Below are 17,585 nucleotides of genomic sequence, written 5' to 3' on the forward strand. Positions count from 1 at the left end.
CCTATAGAACTAAGGCCCACTCCCTTTTAAAATACTCATTAACACCTTTCATTTGATACCCATATTGTACAAACGCATTCTAGAGTCACCCCTGGTCCACGTTTATGGCGATATCCCGAAAAGGCGTCCACCCATAGAACTAAGGCCCACTCCCTTTTAAAACACTTATTAACACCTTTCGTTTGATACCCATATTGTACAAACGCATTATAGAGTCAACCCTGGTCCACCTTTATAACGATATTCCGAAAAGGCGTCCACCTATAGAACTAAGGCCCACTCCCTTTTAAAATACTCATTAGCACCTTTCATTTGATACCCATATCGTACAAAATAATTTCTAGAGTCACCCCTGGTCCATATTTATGGCGATATCTCGAAAAGGCGTCCATCTATAGAACTTAGGCCCACGCCCTTTTAAAATACTCATTAATACCTTTCATTTGATACCCATATCGTACAAAATAATTTCTAGAGTCACCCCTGGTCCACCTTTATGGCGATATATCGAAAAGGCGTCCACCTATAGAACTTAGGCCCACTCCCTTTTAAAATACTCATTAACACCTTTCATTTGATACCCATATCGTACAAACAAATTCTAGAGTCAGGCCTGGTCCACCTTTATGGCGATATCCCTAAATGGCGTCCGTCTATAGAACTATGGCCCACTTCCTCTTAAAATACTCTTTAATACCTTCCATTTGATACACATGTCATACATACACATTCCAGGGTTACCCTAGGTTCTTTTTACAACATGGTGATTTTCCCTTATTTTGTCTCCACAGCTCTCAGCTGAGTATGTAATGTTCGGTTACACCCGAACTTAGCCTGCCTTACTTGTTTTTTTTTTTTTTTTCAGATTCATATATAGCGTATTTATAAGTATAAAAAGTAATGACGTCTAGGTAAAAGTGAAGCCTGCTTTATAGACCCAGCTGTGGGCTCTAGCAGTCCGTTAAATTTTTTATTTATTTAGCAAGAGCTTCCTAAAATATCTACCATGTCTATGATTTGGTAATTCAAAATTTTGTTGAATTCGATAGATTAATTTAATAGTTAGTACAAGGTGTAATTACTTTAGAAACGTGATCCCCCAATTGAGTTTCAGATTCAACAAAATTGCATTTTTCCACATACTTTATTTAATTACAGAGATGTATTTTAAGTTGTATTACTCATTCTCTGAGTATTAGAAAACCTGCTAAGTATAATTCTTCGGGGATTTATTGTAAATTCATCTAAAATTAGATCTTTTATATCCGTATCATTTTCCGCTACCAATTTTCTGTGAGTACTCAGCATACATAAACCTTTGAAAAAAAATACAATAAATATATTTAAAAAAAACTGAGTTTACCAATAAGACGAGATTATGCCATTGTTTTCTCAACCACGTCTTTACCCTCCTTAGAGTGCTGAAGGATCGTTCCACAGTTGCGGTTGTGCAGGGCATTGCAAGCAGAATTTCAAGTGCTTCTCTTTTCTTTGGATGGAATGCTGTCTTCTCGAAGGCACATACAAGATCTGTTGGTCCCTGATTTTGGCAAACCTTGTACCACAATTCCAGTTCATAAGTAATACAATATAAATTATAAAAAACCTTGGCATCGGCAAGTTTGCTTTCAATGTCTTTAAGACTCATCTTTTTGACAATATTTGGATGCAATGTAGTCAAACAAAAGGCAGGATTATTTTGCTGCGAAAACCGTTCACTTAGTGAACAAATTAGGGAGTCTAGATGAAGGTGAGGAACTTTATGTTGTTGATGTTAAACTTTCAGTTTAGTGTTCTTAGTTCGCATACGCCCTTGAATTCTTATCAAGAATACTCCCAGAGCACGGTATTCTGATGCTGAGCTTGACGGGGCGGGTACGATACTAATTATCGTATCACCTATAAAAAAATGTGTTATTGAAAAATGTAACAAATTTTTATTTTCTCAGTTAATTATGCTAAAAACTTATTGTGCATACATACTTAAGGTTATTTGTACTTAAAACTAATTACAAAATTTATAAAACCTCAATCGACTACAACATAATGCAGATTGTGCAAGATTTCGTAAAAATGCATTAATCACAAATGTTTTGCATATAAAGCGTCATTGTTGTAAAAAAAATATCTCACTTGCTTCTTAAAATAGGGTAAAGACCATTTTTGCACGTTAGAGCATGGGGCCATCATTAACCAAATTCAAATCCCAACACATCTTCCAGACCATATTCAAAGAGCCGAAAGTCATCCGTATAAATTTCATAGAGCCGCCTTATTGCACTTATCGGCAACGGATCGAAGTAGGAACGCAAATGAGCGCGTGTACTTGATGGTTTGTGGCCAGTAGGAAATGTAAGATTAGCTGCATCAGCCAAATACAATGCCAACGAGGAGTCGTCGAGTAAAGTTTCATATTTGCCTATAGAAAATAAAAGAAAGAAAAAATAAATTGGTGTTATTTGCAAATTTTAAGGAAAATGCACCATCTTGCATGAAACTGAACAATGTATCAGCGCCTGAATAATGGATCGTCATAGATGGACTGACGGTTTCAAAACGGTCTAACTCAAAATTGTTTTGAAGAACATCCATCTCAGAGTTCGCTAAAAGTTGCGAGAGAATAACTCAAATTTTAGATAGTTCCGAAACTACCGAAAATTATTTCCAAATAGTTCCTAAATAGGACTAAGGGAAAACAAAAACAATTCAGAAATGTTTCCGAGATTTGGGGGTCTATCTACAACCCTAAAATAATTCCAAACTTGTCCGGAGATGGTCACAAAATGAGCCCCTAACGATTCCGAAAATAATTTCAAAATTAATCTTAGATAGTCTCGAAATATACGTAGTTTGTTGTTGTTGTTGTACCGATATAGAGTGTTATCGTTGTTGATTGTCCTTTGTCGGATATAGATCCGGTACATGTCGGTAACAAGCATCATCGAATCTTCTGAGCCATCCCGCCCCCACCTCCTAGTTCCATCAGGAGCTTCGGCAGGTGAGGTTGATAATTGGCTATAAATACCTACGTAGTTGAATACTTAGTTGGTCTGAAAATCATCCATAAATAGCCCCGAAAACAATTCCGACGTAATCTTAAACAAGTTCCGAAATTATTTGGAAATAGTTCTGAGCTGCTTGGACCGTATTAATGCAGCTTCAGATCTGGGAAATCTACTGCAAATTTAAGTTCTCTGCAAAGCTTATTCGTGAGTCTTGTGGCAACGATGGCACGACGAATTACTTGTTGCCATCAAATTAGCGTTTTTGCGGCTTGGTAGCCATGGCAATGTTGGCGGATATGAATGTGAAGGACGTGGTCTATCTGAAACCAGCATTAACGACTAAAATAATGTACGCTTAAAAATCAAACGAAAAATCACTCTTGCCAACAAAGCTGTATTGGACTCTTCTTTAAGTATGCCATAATGCCTGTTCTGTTTTATGGCTTGAGCGATAATACTATAGCTAGGGAGAACAGTTCTCCGGAAGATTTATGTTCTTGTCCTTGAAGACAACAGTGTATATCGTATACTGCTGTCTTTGGAAGCAGAGGAAGAGACTTCCACTGAGTTGGGAGGCATAGGTGGAGGAAGACTGGAACTTCTTTGGTGCACAAAATATACCTCCGGGGAGCTTCTTTTGCAATTTGTGTCGCGCTACTTTTTAATTTTTCCTACAAATTGTGTAGGATGATGATAATGGTTTTTCTCCCTTCTGAAGTTTTTGCTATGCATGTTGCAATGTCATTGACCGATGAGCCGGGTTTCAAATTTCAAGTCTCCAGTCTCTAGTTTATCTCCTCTCCCTTTGAATTCAAGTTTCATCACTTTCAGTGCTTTTTTTGATTGTCACATTTTTCGAAATTTTCGATATCGAAAAAGTGGTTCTGGTTATAGTCTGAACAACATAAAAACACATCCAACTTACCTATCACATTATACTTCATCACACATGGATTACATAGATTCGAGATAGGCTCCCAATGCTCATTATATGATTGATTTGTGCGGCTCAGCTCAGGTGTTAACAAATATTGCACAAACTCTGCGAAACTCACATCATCACCATGCTCCAATGAATGATTATTAGCGCCGATACGAAATGCCTTAACAATTTGACGGCCAACACGAGATTGAAAGTAGCGAGCGCTTGCCGAATCGCCTTCTAACTTATTACGATATGCAGAGAGTAAACGTTCCAATGGATGGCGCACCAATATGAAGCGTGTATATTCCGAGAGTACCTGAGTGCGTTCCTCATCGTTGAGCGAATTGAGTTTTTGAAACATGCCAACAGAATGTGCCAATGAGCTAGGTATTTGCAATGGGTCGGTACCATTCTGCCAATTTCCAGTGAGTATCATTAGAACCCGCTTCCAATTTGTGCATGCCACCTGTGAATGTGAGAAGTAGAAGAAACCAGAGAGAAAAAGAGTTGTAGTAAATAAAATTTATATGAATATACATATATGTACATTAGGGCAGGTCAAATTTTATGGGGAAAAAAAAACTTCAGGTGCACATCCAGTTTCTGAATCTATAGGTCATACTGAGTAATATTGTCCATGGGACCATAGGTCTAAGATGAATTTGGAGCCTCCCTAATTTCGTTAGAAAATATTTTTTTTAGACATTTTTTATTATTATTTTTGTTAGTAAATATTTTGGGCTATTTAAATATTGAATTTGCAATAAGGGAAAGAAAAATATTCCTCGATTTTTGCAACAAATTCGTCGATTTTCCCCAAAAAGAAGCGATAAAATGGGGAAAAATAGTAGCGACGAATATTTTACTTTTCCATATTGCAAATTCAATTTTTAAATAGCCCAAAATATTTTCTAACAAAAATAATAATAAAAATTTCTAAAAAATAAATATTTTCTAACAAAATTAGGGAGGCTCGAAATTCATTTCAGACCGATGGTCTCATGGGCAATATTACTCAGTATGACCCATAGATTCAGAAACTGGATGTGCCTTGTCTACAATAAATTTGACCCACCCTAATGTACATATATGTGTGTATACACATTAGTGGACATACGAGTCGTATTTGTTAAATAGTTTTCGAATAGCATAAACACTGCATTGCATTGCATTGCATTTGCTTTACTGATTGTACTTTGTGAACTTTGGTCCAAATTGTGTTAGGGTTAAATGGTTATCAATTAAACCCAGTTGGAGCAAAACAGTGGAAAAAAAGAAAAATGCATTGTTGTATATAAATCTAAAGGTGCATTAATAAGAGGTTCCCTAAACTGAAGGAAGTCTTAGTGTTCTCTTTATCATATATATGTTGCGGAGATGAGCTTTAAATTACTAAGCCAGCAGTTAAAAGTCAGAGGAGAAGCGGGTGGGTAGCAGTAAAGCCTGTAGACGGTGCATAGCTGCCATTACATTTTTAAGTTAAACCGTTTTATTGAAAACAATACTTACATGAAGTAATAATAATACTAAAAGCTAGAAAAAAATTTGGTAGGTCCTAGGTACTAGTCATCACACTCCTCATCAATCTAGGGCGTTGATCAGACAATTAAATAAAAGCGTTGGACACGTCAAATTTCTATTGATAGTCATAAGTAAGACCAACTGAACCGTAATCAGGTTATGCTACGCCTCAAATTTTTAGAAATTTCACGCGCCCGACGCTTTTTTTTTTTGTCTGATCAACGCCCTAGATTGATGAGGAGTGCGATGACTAGTACCTAGGACCTACCTAATTATTTTCTAGCTTTTAGTATTATTATTACTTCATGTAAGTATTGTTTCCAATAAAACCGTTTAACTTAAAATTTTTTTTTAATTATTTTTTTTCAAGTTTTTAGTTTTTATTTAATTGCCTATTATTTCTCATTCTATTTAGTTCATTTAGTGACTCATTATTACACGGACTCTTGCCTAACAATTTGTTACAATCTAAGTCCTCAATACATAATCCTTCTAAAGACTTTACTCGACTCTGCGCACGTATGCTTGTCCCTCCTCGAACTCCAAAGTATTTTGATGTCACTTCTACAGGACTGTATGTAATATTTGTTCCAAATAATAGCCAAATCGGACCATAAATACGACTTTTTTGAATATCTCAATCGTTGCGCCACCCAGCGACGATTTTTTCACAAATATGAGCCATATCGGACCACAAATACGATTTTTTGAATATCTCGATCCTTGCGCCACCTAGTGGCGCTTTTTTCATAGGTCTCTTTCTATTCTTGTATGTATTATGTGTTCCAAATATAAGCCAAATCGGACCATAAATACGATTTTTTTTAATATCTCGATCCTTGCGCCACCTAGTGGCGATTTTTTTCATACATAGGTCTCTTTCTATTCTTGTATGTATTATGTGTTCCAAATATGAGACCAATCGGCCCACAAATACGATTTTTTTGAATATCTCGATCCTTGCGCCACCTAGCGGTGATTTTTTTCATAGGTCTCTTTCTATTCTTGTATGTACTATGTGGTCCAAATATGAGCCCAACCGGACCACAAACACGGTTTTTTGAAATATTTCAATCCATGCGCCACCAATCGGAGTTTACTTTTCTTATTATTGCATTGTCATGGAGTTCTGAACTATATTCCAAGTTTGAAGCTTGTAGCTTATCGGGAAATTACTTAAATTTCAATTACAAAATTCGTTCACAACGGCCATGCAGCCGTGCGGCCGACCTGTCAAGTCAAGCTAAATAGGTTAGGTTAGGTTAGGTTGGGTGGTAGCTTCCCTGATAGGGGAAGCTCACTTGGACAACATGAAGGTCCGTTGTGATACCACATATAATAAACTAAAATAACGGTGACGTAGATATAACTACTTGGAGAATCGTTGGGTAGCAACGATAAAGTTCCGAATAATCCCGATCCCAACTTTGGATAGCTCCGCGGTAGATCCAAGTGAGTCACGACCGAAATAATTTCGCCTAGTTCTGGCAAAAGTTGGGCAATCAAGCATAAAGTGATTTGGTGATTCCACCTCATCATCCTCTATACAGCTGCAGCTGGATGGAGTTTCCAATATATTGAGACGTACCGCATGGGTACCCATGAGACAGTGCCCTGTCAAACCCCAATGACCATTGATTGGTGAGCTTTAGTGAACCCAATTATTTCAGCAGACCTCCTGCCATCCACCTTCGGACAGAAAGATCTTGCTACCCTGCAAGACGTAGTGTCCGCCCAACGTTTGCTGAGCTGACTCGAGGCCCAGCTATGGAAGAGCAATCCACAGGTGGCTAGCGGAATCCCGAAATCCCTACAGCCATCTTCATCCGGCTCAGTTGTACCGATTCGGGCTAAGAGATCCGCTTGACAGTTACCCGGAATATCACTATGGCCCGGGACCCAGATAATCTTAATTGTAAAATAATTCGATGCAGTCGCAAGTGAGGTCAGGCACTCCCAGACCACCCTCGATCGCACTGTAGTTGAGCTCAAGGCCTTTATAGCCGCTTGACTATCAGAGTAGATGTTAAATTCCCTAACCGTAGTAGCGCTGGATAGCATTTCATCCACCGCATCCTTAATCGCAGCAACTCCCGCTTGGAATACACTGCAGTGATCAGCCAACTTAAACTTGCGGCTTACATTTAGCTCTTGAAAAAAGGCCCCCCCGCCAACCTTTCCGTCCAAATTCGACCCATCCGTGAACAAGTTAACCGGTCCCATGCCCCAGCTAATTCCTTTTCCCCACTCCTCCCTCGGGGGAATGACTGGGGTGAAGGTTGCATAGGGAGCGGTTATCGGCATGCAATAGTCCGTCCTGTACGGGATAAAGTCGAAACTGGTAAGAAGGCTAGAGTGTCCGAAATCAGAAAGCATATAACCCATATCACGAAGCCTGACCAACGACCGGGCCGCGGCTGCCTTTCCCGCAATATTTACTGGATGTATATTCAGCATGACATTCAGTGCCAAGGTAGGTGTTGTTCTCAGAGCACCACTGATACCAATAAGCGCCGTCAGTTGCACTGACACTAACATTTTGGAGGTGCTCGCCGTGTCCAGTGTTTGACCACCATCTCATAAAGTCAGTGTACTACTCCTGGCGAGAGCCCCCATCTCTTTCCGATAGCCCCCCTGCAGCAGTACAAGGCAACCGCGGCCTTCCTGGCCCCATCTTCCACATTGGGCCTCCAGAACAGCTTCTTGTCCAGAACAATTCCCAAATATTTAACCCTGTCAGTAAGTACCAACGATACCCCTCCAATCGAAAGAGTTCTGAAGTCGACTTGAAGTCGGGTATCTTATATCTCCTTGTAAAAAGAACCAATTCTGTTTTTCCGGGTTGACCGCCAATCCACATAATTCAGCCAACCCAACCACAGTATCCAGGTAGCCCTGCAGAACATCGCGCAAGGTGCCCAGAAATTTGCCTCTGACTAGGATAGCGAGGTCATCTGCATAGGCAACCACCCGACAACCATTGGCTTCCAAGCTAAATGAAACCGTTTAAAAAAGAAATACTCTATTATATCCGTTTAATGAACATTTCAATTTACTTACGTTACTACCACACATTAATTTCAAAGCTTTCACTCACTGCTCGTTAGTATCTAATAGTTGGTATTTATAAAATAACCTGCATTGGTCTATATGATTAGTCCAATTCGTTGTTATTGTAATCACAAGGAATGGCATCAACTGATCGCACCGTTATGCGCGTGTTAAACTTGTTCAATTAAAATTTTTACTAGCATATTAGGGTACTCTACCAAAAATTTGGAGTTTTTCACCGGAATCATAAAGCTAGGTATGTTGTAAGATTCTTGTAAATAAAAGGGAATTTTAGTCAGGTTGTCGAACTTAAAAATGGTGATTTCGTTACGTTTGAACTGACGTCAATAAATAAAAAAAATAAATGTAAGGCGCGATAACCTCCGAAGAGATCTAAGGCCGAGCTTCTCTTCCAATTTGCGTCGTGCTCCTCTTGATTTTTCCCTACAAATTGGCCGGACGGGACCTACATGTTTTATGCCGACTCCGAACGGCATCTGCAAGGCAGATGAGTTTTCACTGAGAGCTTTTCATGGCAGAAATACAATCGGAGCGCTTGCCAGACACTACCGAGGGGCGACCCCGCTTAGAAAAATTTTCTTCTAATTGAAAAATCTTATTTCTAAAATTTTGATGTTGCTTTGCCCGGGAGTTGAACCCAGGGCATACGGTGTGATAGGCGGAGCACGCTACCATCACACCACGGTGACCGTCAATAAAGCCCGCACCATAAACTGAATTTTTGAAAATATAATTTTTTAATCACCTCACATAAGAAAAACGGTGCGGTGACTTATGACCTTTTTTAATTTTACGTAATGGCAATTTAGGAAGTTTCCGTTTAACCTTATGGCCATTTCGGTAAAAAGGCCATAACCATATTTTTACTGCAATTTGACCATCACAAAAAACAAAAAAGCTTCGCTGGATGAATTAGACCTAAAGTTCAAATAGTTTGTTGCACGGCGTCCTATTGCAGTGAAACAAGAATAAAGGAAGAGAAGAGCCCCGCGAAACCCCAGCGGGTTAGGAGGTCAGAATATTCCCGCGGTAGGTATGCCTGTCGTAAGAGGCGACTAAAATACCAGATTCAAGGGGCTGTGTAGCGCAACCCTTCAGGTTGTCAGCGCAATATATAGCTTCTCCAAACCCAATTGTCAACCTCACCTATCCGCGGCGAATCCTGTTTCACTAACAGACGAGGCTCTGGCGACCCCAAGCTCCTCATGGAACTTGGGTGTGGGGAGGGAGGGGATGGCCTGAATGTTTAATGTGGCCACATAAATCGTTCCCGAGATGGTCGGGCTAGCACCTTAATGGTGCTGTGGTACCGGAGCGTACCGGATATGTATCCGGCAAAGGACCATTACATCGATAACACTCCCCAAAGCCTTCGGGGAGCAACCTTATCGCTACAACAACAACAACAACAGCCGTACGCGAAAATTAAGATTAAACACTGTTGTGATTTTTTATTTAAAATTTCCATTAAATTTTTGGTAAAAGTCTAGTTGAGGGGTCGACTGCTAATACGCTACCAAAAATATCGAGAGAGGTGTCAAACGACGCGTATTGACCTCGACAACAATTTTATCTCCGTCTGGAGATATTTTCAGTTGAATTTGGCGATTTTCATGTGGTTGTTGTACTGTTGGTGTACCCAGAAAAAACCAAATTGTGAACATAAGTGTTTTGCGCGGATATAGTTTTGGTCTCCAAGACGATGTTGGACCTACCCAGGGTAATTTATTATAAGCGCGGCCAAAGGCCGCCAATGCAGAAAGGCGTTCTGCGCAAAAATACTATGGATCCCACCCCGGTTTCGGATGGACCCGCAGGTAATTTTTCGGTTGCTCATTAATATCTTTTGAACGAGTTAAAATTTTTATTTTCCGCCTTCAGATTATTAATACTGATGTCAAGACGCATCGTTTGACACCTCTCTCGATATTTTTGGTAGCGTATTAGCAGTCGACCCCACAACTAGACTTTTACCAGGCCTGTAAAGAAAAAGTACCAGTACAAGTACAAGTATCAGTACCTCAATACTTCGAAAAATGAGTACAAGTATAAGTACCGGAGTACTTGTACTTGAATTGTTGAAGTACAAGTAAAATACTTGTAAGTACTTTTGAAGTACTTTGTTAAGTATTGAACGGTTTTGAAGCGGATCAACCAGCACCCTTACGATCACCTAACTTTGACAAAATGGTTGAAGAAAGTTTTACAGGTATTTTAATGATACATCAACAGATTTAAATATACTTCAGAGTTATCATCTTATGAAGGACCTATCACTCAAAATTAATACTCCCACAGCTTCCTCCGACCCAGTAGAGCGTTTATTTTCCTTAGCAGTCATTGTTTCTAGTCCTAGAAGGCAATCAATGACGGACTTTTCGTTTGAAAAGCTAGTACTAATGAAGGCAAACACAAAACTACTTTAATATTGTTAGCTGTTATACAATATTTATTTAATATGTTGTTTTACTTCTTGTTGCTTTCTAGTATGAATTTTACTCATACTTGGATTTTTCATTTATGAAACAAACTGACATATTTTATCAAAAAAAGCACTTTCGTTTACTTGCAAGTATTTCGTAAGTGTAGCTACTTGTACTTTCGGATTCAAAGTACAAGTACTGTAGTACTTATACTTTGTACTTACATTTGAAGTACTTGAGTACTTGTACTTATTTGGTACTAGTACAAGTATGTACTCAGTACTTTACAGGTCTGACTTTTACCAAATTTTTAGTTGAAGAAGTTCATGTCATTTCAAAGAAATCTTCGGCAGGCCTGTTCTTAACCTAATTTTCCGAGGAATTTCAACTCAAATATAGGTGTTCCGCATTCCATTTTTTCGAAATTGACGTATTCGAATTCTGAAAATAATATTTTATTTTATTTAACAAATTTTACACTCAAACGCTTAGCACCATGATGAAATGAATCATGATGTAATAATAAAGGTGATGTCAACAACATAACCTCACTTATTCGGTAGTTCTATTTTCCAGTATTTACTTGTATTACAAAAGTTTTAAATTTTGATTGCTTCATTTTTCTTACAAAATTCCCCAAAAAATTAGTTTTCTGTAAAATTTTGTCTACCACAAAGTTACGTTATTTCTTTTTGGCTAAACAATTCTAGTAGATTTGGAAAATGTTTTGGGCAAAATAAGATAGAACCAGGGATGTTCAAAAACCGGGATTCAAGGGGTTGTGTAGCGCAACTCTCTCAAGGGGCTGCCAGCGCAATATATAGCCTCTCCAACCCAATTGTCAACCTCACCTACACGCGGCAAATCCTGTTTCATTAACAGACGAGGCTCTGGCGACCCCAAGCTCCTCATGGAACTACGGGGTGGGGAGGAATGTATGGCCTTGAAGGTTTAATGTAGTCATATAAATCGTTCCCGAGATGGTCGGGCTAGTACCTTAATGGTGCTTTGTTACCGGATCTATGTCCGGCAAAGGACCAACCACATCGATAACACTTCCCAGGGCCTTCGGAGAATGTCTTTATCGTTGATACAATAACAACATGTTCAAAAACCTGAAATCCGGAAACCGGAAAAACTTAACACGTAAAAGTAGCGTCGAACGAACTGCTCCTGACTTTTGAGAAGGGCTGATACAGGAGCCATATGTCTCACATACGGGAAAGGTTTCTAGATTCAGCTTATTTTGGAGGGGTCAGAGATGCAGTCATGGTAAGGAAACACGTGTACCTAACTTTAACACTGAAGACTAAGCGGTAATGGCAGGGAAAACATCACGCCAGTCTCCTGGCATTCTGCTACATTAAAATTTAATTTTTTTATGTCATAAGCAGAGGTCGGATTCGCATACGAGTGCATATTTTTGTTTGAGGTCATTTATATGAAGAGGACATAATTAGAACTAGTACCGTCTCTTGATGGGATAGCTATCGTTATCTAATGTTCGGATTTAGTTTATCCAAGCTATGTTTCGCACCTTTGCATTTCTTTGCATATTTACAATGATACCACTTGGAACCATTATGTCTAAGTCTTAGAACACTATCGATTAAAATAGCGTTTATCCATAATTCTCCATAAGGAAAAGCATGGGAGGGAGGAGAAATTCGAAGGCAGAACCTGCAACGTAGCCGAATCCGGTCGGTTTGCTATCGCTTTGTTACCGAACTGTAAAATATTTGTTATCGATAACAACCGTTATGGAAAGCTCATTGATTTTTTATTGACGAGTTATCGGGTTAAATTCGATGTGTTATCGATTTATCATCGATGAATTATCGGTTTGTAATCAACGAATAATCGATTTGATACCGACGATTTATCGGTTTGTCAACCATAGCATAGTTATCAACGATTCATGGAGGTTTAATTAAACATATACCGATAACGGTCATCAAATTGATAATATATCGTTAACCAGCCTGCGACAAGCCGATAAGAAACAACATCGTTGACCTCCAACTCTCCTTAAGACTACTCGATCACTGCAGTGTCTTCCAGGCAGAGGTGTCAGCCATTATGGAAGCCACAGTTAGGATAGGGACACAATATCGGCAACGAAATCTCAATTTTCAGCGACAGTGAGGCTGCTATCAAATATTTTGGACGCTGGAAGAGCGCACTGCCCTCAAGTGTTCCAATGAAACCAGGCTAACCCTGTTCATGTATCCACACCTCGGGGGACCACCGTTAGGCATAACGTCACGGGGGGAAAAGATTATTTAGTGGCCACTACTTCGCATTCGCATTTTTCAGCGCTCCCTTTCAGCATGCATCATTTGCGTCATAACTAGAAAGGTCATCTTGCTCACAGCAGTACAACAATCTATGTGTTTGCACATTCGGGGAACTAAATTCCCAAAGGAAGGCTCCTCTCCAAAACTCTGTGTACAGAGAGTCTTCCGCCGTGAAAACGAGGTCTGTGAAACATGATGTGTGGTGCGTTTTCCAATTCGGTGCGACAGTGTGGACAGAAAGGATCCTGGTGTCATTTCATGGTAAGACAACAGGAATAATATCACTGGCCTAAGTCTACCCTTGGACAGCTACATAATTACAAAAATGTTTCGAATTTGAAATTTTACAGAATGACAACAAAGACATACCAAAAAGGAATCACCCGAGTTCAGACCCATTTATAAAATAGCCAATAGTCTTTTCATTTCCCAGAAAACTCCCGCAAATCACCTTAACCTTATACTTGTACTGTCGTTGTTGTTGTTGTAGCGATAAGGACACTTCCCGAAGGCCTTGGGGAGTGTTATCGATGTTCATGGTCCTTTGCCGGATGCAGATTCGATAAGTTCCGGTAACGAGCACCATAAAGGTACTAGCCCGACCATATCGGGAACGATTTGGTATGACCACATGATACCTTCTAGACCATACCGCCTTCCCACCCCCTAGATGCATCAGGAGTTCGGGGTCGCCAGAGCCTCGGCTGGTAATGAAACAGTATTCGCCACGGGTAGGTGAGGTTGACGAATGGATTGGAGAAGCTATATATTGCGCTGGCAACCCCTTGGGTATTTTAGTTGCCTCTTACGACAGGCATACCTACCGCGGGTATATTCCCCCCCTAACCCGCTGGGGGGTTAGACGTGTACTTGTATGTTCAAACATTAAACTTCACGAGTGGTTGGTACTCACGTCTTTCCTTTACGGATATGAATTTTACATACATATGTCTTCAATACATATATTTTAAATTCTTAATTTGCATAGACATCTGAGCTCTGGCCATAAGCTTTACGATCGCCGGTGTACATAAATGTTTGCTTGCAATATTTCGAAAAACAATGTAATGCGAAACCCAAAAATAAAAAATTTAATATCTCAAACAATATTCATACCTTTATGATACATGCTTAACTTTAAGTAATGATGTGCATATGTCTAATTTTACGTACATATGTACATGAATACCTATATTTTTTGCAGGTAACATAATAATTCATTCATACGTAAATAAGTGGGATCGTTAACCCCAAATCGTCGTGAAAAATGGAATATGAAACAGTAGTGTTGTTGACATAATACCTAGATATCTACAGCAGCGAACAGAAAAATAGCAGTGAGAATATCTTTCAAATTTCGTCAATATAGTGTTTCTTTTTTATTTTGGATATTTTAAGAAAAGAAACGTCTATGAATTTTGTAGCGAAAACTATGAAAACCAATTTCTAACATCACGTACAAAGCCTACGATATTAGACTCACAAAGTGGCTCGTATTACTGAAGAGAGAAGACTTAAGGCTCACGATGGGCATACTATCAGAACACTGCCTTCTGGCGTCACACGCTTATAAAGTAGGCCGCGTGAGTAACAGCAGGTATAGGAAGTGCGAGCTGCAGGAAGAGCACGTTCGGTGTTCGTGTCCTACGCTCGCCAGGTCAAGGCTCCAGTTATTAGAGGCGACAGAGATGCCAGACCTCGAGCCAGAAATTAAGTTAGGTTCTAGATAACTTCTAGTATTTGCCAAGAGGACGGAGTTATTCTACATATAACATATGCCCTGGTACCTGATTGGCGCTCTTCCGTTGGGTCGTCTTTATTGACCGGCCAGTTCTACGTAAGCTAACCTATGAAAACCAATCTTAAAAACGTTTTCGAAAAATTCGCGAAAGTTTTGAGTCATGTTGCCTATTAAATATATACACAAGTTTCTGGACTCTCAGAATTCGCATTGATTTTGGACTTTGTTGTTATTTTGATGATATGATATGATGAATTTCATATCAAAACTGATATGCATTGAACCCGACCCCCTCAGATTTCGATGAAATTTTGCATACAGATACACTTTACCTATAAAAACACAACCTCATTTTTAAAAATTGCAATTTTGAAAAATTGTGGGCGTGGCAAGGTGTCAAAATTGTGAAAAATTACGGTAATAGGTACTTTTGAGCTGTGATAACTACGGAATGGCTCAACCGATTTCAAAGATCTTGGTACCATTGGAAAGGTATTCAGATCGGCTTTCGAAAACATACGAAATTGCAATTTCTAAAAACGAGGTGGTGTTTGTATAGGTAAAGTGTACCTCTATGCAAAATTTCATCAAAATCTGAGGCGGTCGGGTTCAAAATGTGCCTTTTTATAGGTTTTGATATGAAATTCATTATATCGCTCATTTACTTCAAAAACATGACTTTTGAGTTAATAACATATAAACGTATCCAATATCATGATCTATGTTGTATAAAAAAATCTTTGTGATCCGTTAAAAATTTACAACGTGCTATAAAAATAAAAGTATGCCTTTATATGCGCAACATATGGCAGTTAAAATCTTAGAATGGCTCTCCAGGAAAATTGTGTTTTTTGAGTTATGACACTATTGAAGTAAATGAGCTATATGTATGTAAAACAATGTTTCACACTTTGTATGGAGGAAAATCTGAAACACCCTTCGCACAAAAATTCTCAAAAATCAATGCGAATATTGGGAAACATATAACTTGTACTTTGTTAAACTAAAATTGATTTGGGTGCAAGACTCAGGGAACTTCAAATAAAGAGTTATAATTTTGTGTAAAACTGTCTCGAATTTTCGAAAACGTTTTTGAGATTGGTTTGCATAGTTTCAATTTCATAAAAATTTTTTCTTAACATATCGAAAATAAAAACGGATTTAACAGACGAGTTTTTTAAAAAGTGCCACTGTTTTTTTTTTTCTGTTCGCAGCTGCATGGACGTATGTATGTATACTAGGGTAGTTCTTATAAATCATGCGCGTGCATACCATCTAATATTGGGAAAACTTCGGCACCGTTTCGTGAATATATCGACATGGCTTCAGAATCATTTCGAGCCTATAAAAATAAATAAATGTAAAGCGTGATAACCTTCGAAGAAATTTTTGGCCGAGCTTCTCTTCCAATGGTCGGCGTAATCCCCAACTGAACCCTCCACGAGGGTGCCGACTGGAAATGGACACTACAGTATTGAGCCTGTACGATGTCAGGACGGTGTCCAGCTAAGATCAGGAATCAGGGCTGTGTGCCTGACTTGTTAATAGCCTGGCTACACGGAAATGATTCTTGACCATGGTTTCTGGGCTATCTTTCTCTTTCTTTTACTCTTTCTCTCTGTCTCCTTCTTTCCTGTTTCCTTTCCTTCTCGGGGGCTGGATCAAGGCGTTATACGTTTACGTGCCGAGGATCAGCCAGGCTGGGGGCCCCTAAATAGCCCAGTCGCAAACGGAGCCCTCCTGGCACCAGGTTGTATGGAGACCTTACCCGGGTATTGCGGATCTCTGCCCGGGTTGACGTTCCTTTTCTCCGCCACTCGTGGGAACATGAACAAAAGTAACAAAAAAAAAAGAAAAAGAGACCGGCGCTCTTCAAAGGCCGGGAGGGCTTTTGCCCACCCCAACGGTGACCAGTGCGATGCAGGGTCATTCTAACCGCCATAATATGGCTAAAAAAGGGGATGGTTCAAGACCAGTGGCGATGCCGGGTAAGAACCCTCTCCCCAACAAAACTTTAGGCAGTGAGCCAGGGCAAAGGGGTGTTCTCCGGGATACTCCTGGCACTAGCAGAGACGCAGCAGGTATGCAGAATGCAGCCTCGGTTAAAGCTGGTACGCAGGCCCCGCGTGGCCCACCCCCGACATCCACGGCCTTCACGAAGCCTAGTGAGCGGCCAAATCCCAGTGAAGTTGGATACAAGCACAGGAGAGCGGCTGCAACGATCCTAACCAGATCCGCACGTATGCCAGACCTCGAGAGTAGAACGGAAAGCGACAGCGTAGGAGAAATACTGGCAGAGATTCAATTGGCGAAAGAAGTGATACCCGATTTTCGTCTGGCAGAAGAAAGGGGGCCACAAGTGGCAACCAAAAGGGCAAGGTCGGCGGAAGCAGTGCCTACCAAACCAAAGAGGCCGAAGGTGCATGGGCGCTCTTTTGCAGAAGTGGTTAAGGACAAAATCCTGCTAGGGGTTCTTGACGACAATCAGGAAGACGGCGCAATAAAAAAAGACAAATGGAAATGGGTGAAAAGCGAGCTGTCGAATATCACCATGGACGTTCTTATGCGCAATCCTGGACCGCCACCGGTATGCAAGGATGC

At 39.9% G+C, this 17,585-nt stretch overlaps 1 protein-coding gene across 1 annotated transcript in view; it reads right to left on the minus strand.

The window, feature by feature from the left end:
* Positions 1-1,914: 1,914 nt before the first annotated feature.
* The window catches only part of LOC137240585 (carbohydrate sulfotransferase 11), a 94,818-nt gene continuing 79,147 nt past the window's right edge, over positions 1,915-17,585 (minus strand). Inside the window, exons 2-3 of the mRNA XM_067767059.1 lie at positions 3,931-4,396; positions 1,915-2,419 (exon numbers count right to left, since the gene is read on the minus strand). Coding sequence (XP_067623160.1) covers positions 2,190-2,419; positions 3,931-4,396 — 696 coding nt within the window. The 3' untranslated portion in view covers positions 1,915-2,189. The remainder of the gene's footprint in view (positions 2,420-3,930; positions 4,397-17,585) is intronic.

This window comes from Eurosta solidaginis, chromosome 2 (assembly GCF_040869045.1).
Source record: "Eurosta solidaginis isolate ZX-2024a chromosome 2, ASM4086904v1, whole genome shotgun sequence".
NCBI lineage: Eukaryota > Metazoa > Arthropoda > Insecta > Diptera > Tephritidae > Eurosta > Eurosta solidaginis.